The 6000-nt window shown below is 43.8% G+C and overlaps 1 protein-coding gene across 1 annotated transcript; it reads left to right on the top strand.

Annotated features, from left to right (window-relative positions):
* The first annotated feature begins 2754 nt into the window (after window positions 1–2754).
* LOC311270486 (ubiquitin carboxyl-terminal hydrolase 33-like) lies at window positions 2755–4829 on the top strand. Its single transcript, XM_084375392.1, has 6 exons — window positions 2755–3308; window positions 3408–3848; window positions 3996–4072; window positions 4186–4294; window positions 4410–4470; window positions 4571–4829. Exons 2-6 carry the CDS (start codon window positions 3801–3803, stop codon window positions 4732–4734), a joined length of 459 nt encoding a protein of 152 aa, XP_084231518.1. The 5' UTR covers window positions 2755–3308; window positions 3408–3800; the 3' UTR covers window positions 4735–4829.
* Window positions 4830–6000: the final 1171 nt, after the last annotated feature.

Here is a 6000-nt window from a genome sequence, read left to right as displayed (position 1 = left end):
TATGTGTTTTACAGCCCCTCTTATAAGGTCACAGGCACAGAGTGGTCACAGCTCAGTAATAGTTGCATTGCCACGGTTGGTTTCAGGGGTCTGATTGATGCTCACCAATAATGATCTCTGTGTCCCATGCTGTGAGGTTCACTAATTGTTAAGTAGACTGAAATATGGGTTTGTACTTTAGCAGCAGCATGACGGGCTTTTGACCCAGAACCATCTGTTAGTTTTAGCAAAAAAATGTAGTTCTTTCCTTGGATCAAAGGATCTGTTATGTCTGCACATACATGAATGTGTGAGACGTTGATTCCCGCCAAAAAAGACCTTTCTAAGGGTCCCTGCTGGTCCTTTAACAATCGTAAAAGTGCCTCAAGTGGCTCTAAAAGAAATTTGATTGATTGTGTATGTGGTGGAAAGACGAAGATGATGAATTTATCAAAGTGTTTTTGGCTGTCAGCTCAGAGCTTCCTTGATGCGTGTGGGAAAATGTCAGAAAGTTAGGGTAAGGTCACACTCATGCACCCACTCACTCACGCCTGCCCACCCAAACAAACACACACACACGAAAAAAAGCATAAAAATACACACATTTTATACACAAGATTTTGACTCAATATACAGTGATTAATGGCCGTTCATACAGTCTTTATATAACTCTGATAAATGATGCTTTAAATAGGAATTAATGATCTCGCCACTCTTGCATACATGCACCTAAATGGCAATTTGCATCCGTAATGCCTCATGTGAGAATGAAGATATTTAGCTGTCAACAAATCCCCCGGGGATTGGGGAAGCTTTTGTCTTCCGCTGCTTGTGGTCTCACTTCACAACATCAGGAATAAAAAGAAAAATGCCGCTCTCCTGCACTGATTTCCATGACACACAGCTTCAAAGTAAACATGTTTTCAAATTCTGTCAGCGCTGCTCTATTCACACATCCCGCTGGACATTTACTCAACAGAACGGCCTCGCATGCACATGCAGTCGTGATATGAACTGAGGAAAAACACACACACACATTACAATAGCAACCTGTGCTTCTGGATATGCACATCTCTATCTTCACCAGTCTCTGGCACGGTCCTGCTGCCCTCTCTTTGTGCTCCAAACAACATCTTCCCATCCCTGAAGAATGCCTGTGAGAGGCCTCTCTGACATGCATTGTTTGTGCAAGAGAATTTAGACCCTCAGCCCCTGGCCTTGGCCCTCATCTGCAATCCAACCATAGACAGGGCTGCTACTGTGACTAATGCCTTATAGACCTACCTCTCTCAGTATGTGTGTGTGTGTGTGCATACATGTTTGAGTGTGTCGGAGAAAGAGAGAAAGTGTGACTAATGGCTACAGAATGGTATTTATACATTAGGGGGCCATTAGTAGTTTAGGCTCCTGGGTGGAACAGCGGGGAGGGAGACAGGCATTGTCGTGGCCCCCGTCACCCCTATCACAGCCAGCCACCGTCGCTCCTGCAGCACACACAGCCATTTTGACAATGTTAAAGAAACAAACAACAGCTGCCCATGCGCTGGAACATGCTAAAAGAACACAATACTTAGCATCCAAATGAGATTTCCTTTTCTTGGTCTGATTTCAGGTTGTTTAATTGTGCATGCTGCAATGAGGGTTACTGCAATAGTAAACCTTCAAAATTTCAGATCCATTTCATGTTCACATTTCCCAGAAACAATTGAAACGAACCATCCACTGCGGGAGAGGACTTCGTTTCATGGCCCACTGCTGCATCACTTTTTTGTCAGCCTCCAGGAGCAGTTTGCTTTTGTTCAAATGGAAAGTGAAAAGAAAACAATGTTGTTTTTTGACTGACGTCATTTACCTCCAGCGTATGATGTCCTTAAAACAACTGCGAGATCGATATGCAAAACAATTTATACCATGATCCAAGTTGTAGGTTGACACTGATCTAGAATGCTTAAGTAATGTTTTCTGATTTGCTGCAATAGTGATCTTAAAGTATATGACTGTATAAATGTCTGTATAGTGCATGTGGTAAGTATACAGCATTACAAATGTATGTAATAAACATTATATATTGTGAGGTGTGTCATACTGTGTCTTCTGGTATGTTTTGTGGTGTTGGCCAAGGTTGTATCCTTGGCCCCCATTTGTTCTAAATACATAGCATGCATACTTTATCAGATTATCCACAAAGACAACATTAATTTTCATTATGTGAATGACACACAGACCTATGTTTCATTAAAAAACAGTGCATGATATCTTGTTTCCAAGAAATAAAATGTTGGATCCTCCAAAACTTTATCCAGCTAAATGAAAATAAATCATAACAGTCTATCTGCAAAAATCAAATCTGCAGCCAGAAACCTGAGTGGGGTCTTTGACTGTTCGTTTGACTAACAAGTCAAAAGAGTGATCAAATAATGTATCCTGTAACTTGGGAGCCCATCAAAAATCACATCTTTCCTCTCACGCTTTCAGTAAATGCAAAAAACAGCCCCTTGGCTTTTAACAAATTCAAAGTGACAACAGATTAAATCATATAGAAACTGTTTTTAATATTATCATTACTAACTTTTGACAGCAACACACAGGAGGCATATTGAGTAGTATGCTTGTGTTTTTGTTGTCCGTTACTCCTCTATCCAATTAAACAAACATGTTCCCAGTTGATTAAATATGAAAATCTACACTGACTCTGAGAGGAGTGCATGTGAAATCACTACTCAATCACCAGGTTTTCATCATGCACAGTGTCTTTTTTCCCCTGTGGTGCACAAAATAAAGTTTAATATTCAAATCACACATCTCATGCTGTCTGTAGGTTATGACGAGGTTTCACTGTGTGTTTTCTGGTTTCACTGTGGGCCTATAGAGCTACTGTGGTGCTAATAAATCAAAGGGAGTTTTCTTCACTCCTACTCCTTACTTACTGTATTTCTAAAGTACATTTCTGATGTTTCTCAGCCTGGTAATAAGACAGCTTGTCTCCTAGCTGTTGTCTCTGCTGACAGGACAGAGACACTGTAAAAGGTTGGAGTCACCACTGACTTATTGCTTCTGGTGAAAATGTAAGTGTATTTCTGCTCCATCCCAGTGAGCAAAGAGTGGTCTAGATCACGTCTTTTAGACATCATTTATGGACATCCAAGACGTCTAAAACACCAACAAAGAAAGAGAATTCCTCTGACCCTTTTATGTCCCTTTCCAGTTCATTTATGGACATCAGCAAGTCTCACCTCTCACGTGATGCGCGTCACAAAACACGCCTCCTCACTGGATTCAAGAATACAGTCGCCGCATTGAATCCAGAGTTTGCTGATCTCTACCAGAAGGTGCGTAATGTAGTTTCATGTTTTTTTTGTTTCACCACTTCCTGATAGGTTTCTCCTCTGTGTTTAAACTTCTCTGTATGTTTGTGTGTCTATCTGCAGGATGCTCACGAGTTCCTCACCTCTGTGCTGTACCAAATGAGGTCTTTGGAAACACAGCTGAGGATGAAGGCAGCAAGCATGGACAGAACCTACAGTTGTCCTGTGGAAGATCACATGCTGTTTAAGATGCAGAACATCAGGACGTGCAAAAGGTACAACTACACAGACACACACATTCACAGATTCTTAATTTGAGTAAAAGTACGAATACCACACTGTAAAAATACTCTGATCTTTAACTATTGGATTATGTCACAGCATTTAATTGAATTGAAATCCTCCACAGCATGCCTTCCTCTGCAGCTGTATCTTTACTCTATTGTCTTTTGATGATGTAGATGTGGTGCTGGATCCACCAGAGAAGAGGAGTTTACCAACCTCTCCCTGGACCTCATGCCTGGAAAAGGTACCATTGAACAAATGCTTGAGAATTACCTCAAGGTAAGAAACACTTTTCCTGCCCACTGATAAAATGTGATAATATTATGTATTAAACACACATCATTCCCAGAACCACTGCTTATGTTAGCTCGTGTAATGTTAATCTAGTATAGAAGTTAAGCATGTTTGTTCTGTGCTGTTGTGCAGGAGACAGAGTTGGAGTATAAGTGTGAGTGCGGCGGTACCGTGTCACGCAACAGCATGTCATTTGTAAACCTGCCAAGGTGAGTGAGATCACATCCATCACAAAGCCTAACTTTCTGTCCAATTAGTAAAACCCTATTTTATCTGTTTTTCTCCGTCACCTGGTGCCCTTACATCTTCTTTCTATCTACAGAGTGCTGGTCTTGCACCTGAAACATTTCAGGTTCACTCCAACGTTCAAGCTCAAAAAGGTCAATGACCCCGTGGACCTCATGAGGGACCTGGTGGTGTCCTCCAGGGAGGTAAGGAAAAACTGAATGACCTAATTGCAAACCAACTCATCAGACTGGTGCTGATGTGCTTGAACATGTGAAAAATGTGTGTGTACTAACTGTGATTACCTGTGCTCCTTCTCAGGGCGGTGCCTGCTACAGTTTGGTCAGCACCATCAGTCATCTGGGACACTCAGCAAAAAGTGGTAAGATAATCTATTATTTGACTTAAACTGTCAGTAAACATACATACTGTCCACTGAGTCCTGTGAAAGCCCAAATTAACAATGATTCTTCTCCTGTTAGGACACTACATCTCTGATGGTGTGGATATAGATGTGGGACAGGAGGACCTGAACGACCGCTGGTTCACCTACAATGACGCAGTGGTCACTGAAACAACCGGTCACTCTGTGTGTGCCAAGCGCCGAAGCTCCTCCTACATCCTGTTTTACAAAAGACAGCCGTGAGCTGTGCACATGATCACTCGCGGAAATTGTAGTACCGCAGACTGATTACCTAACTGAGAAGACGGATTCAGAAATCCACAGACACTGAACTTATTGTGTGTTCCTATTCTATTCTATTCAGGGTTAAAAGTCAGTTTGGGGAGGGAGAGACCAGGAGGCCAGGAGACAGTCTGGGGCTGGAGGACGGAGAAACACTGGCTGGGGAACCACTGGCAGGATCAGGACTCGGCCAGACCTCCGGCCGAGGGGCAGGACTCGGCCGGACCTCCGACCGAGGGGCAGGACTCGGCCGGACCTCCGACCAAGTGGCAGGACTCGGCCGGATCTCCAACGGAGAACCACTGCCAGGTGTCAGCCACTGCCACCACACCCAGATTGGGACCAGTTGTCTCAAAGCTGGCGGAGAAGGAAGATCCTTGTCCCCATCTCTCCCACCGAGGGCAGGACTCGGCGAGACCTCAGACCGAGGAGCAGGAACAGCCAACGGAGAGCCACTGCCAGGTGTCAGCCACTGCCGCCATACCCACAGACACACACAGGAAAAGGAGCAGGTGAGGGAAAAAGGAGGGGGGAAACACAGATAGGCAGAACAGAACACAGAAAACAGAAAAACCACCAGACTGCCACGGTAGCACCGTGACAATTTTGTTGATGTGTTGCAGGATACACCAGAGAGGAGGTCAGATTGGGACCAGCTGTCTACGCTACTGGCTGAGACGGAACATCCTTGTCCCCATCTCTCCCACTGTGTCCTCCCCCTCCCTCTCTCCTTCCCTCCCTCCCTCCTTCTCTCTCTCTCTCTCTCTCAACCCAACCGGTCGAGGCAGATGGCCGCCCACCATTGAGTCCGGTTCTGCTCCGAGATTTCTGCCTGTTAGAAGGCAGTTTTTTCTCGCCACTGTTGCTAATTTTGCTCATGGGGGAAATGTTGGGTCCCTGTAAATAAATTGGATAGAGGAGTATAGACCTGATCAAATTGGAAAACATTGGAAAACATTGGAAATATTTGGAAAAAAAGATGTGTTTTGATTTGAATTGGCGCTTCAACAATTGACTGATTGATTAAACAAGAATCCTTTCACTATTACAGGACCTGTAATAATTTATACTGATTCGGCTACACTTAGAATTAGACCAAATTCAGTCATTATCGACTCACCCTCATGCTGATGAGAAGCCCGGTGTATTTCTTATTCCTCAAAGTGCAGCTGGAGACCCGCGGGGGTACCCTCCTGCAGCAAAAATCCATATAAAAGGCGTAAATGA

Source organism: Pagrus pagrus, assembly GCF_965226575.1.
Source record: "Pagrus pagrus genome assembly, chromosome: 15".
Lineage (NCBI taxonomy): Eukaryota > Metazoa > Chordata > Actinopteri > Spariformes > Sparidae > Pagrus > Pagrus pagrus.
Note: the sequence above shows the minus strand (reverse complement) of the source record. Positions and strands in the feature narration are given on the sequence as shown.

Bases quoted from the DNA above. Each gene is read 5' to 3' on its own strand.
- LOC311270486 (XM_084375392.1), top strand. From the start codon at position 3,801: ATGCCTGGAAAAGGTACCATTGAACAAATGCTTGAGAATTACCTCAAG. The intron at 3,849-3,995 runs GTAAGAAACACT...GCTGTTGTGCAG, and splicing joins TGCTTGAGAATTACCTCAAG to GAGACAGAGTTGGAGTATAA. The intron at 4,073-4,185 runs GTGAGTGAGATC...TTCTATCTACAG, and splicing joins TCATTTGTAAACCTGCCAAG to AGTGCTGGTCTTGCACCTGA.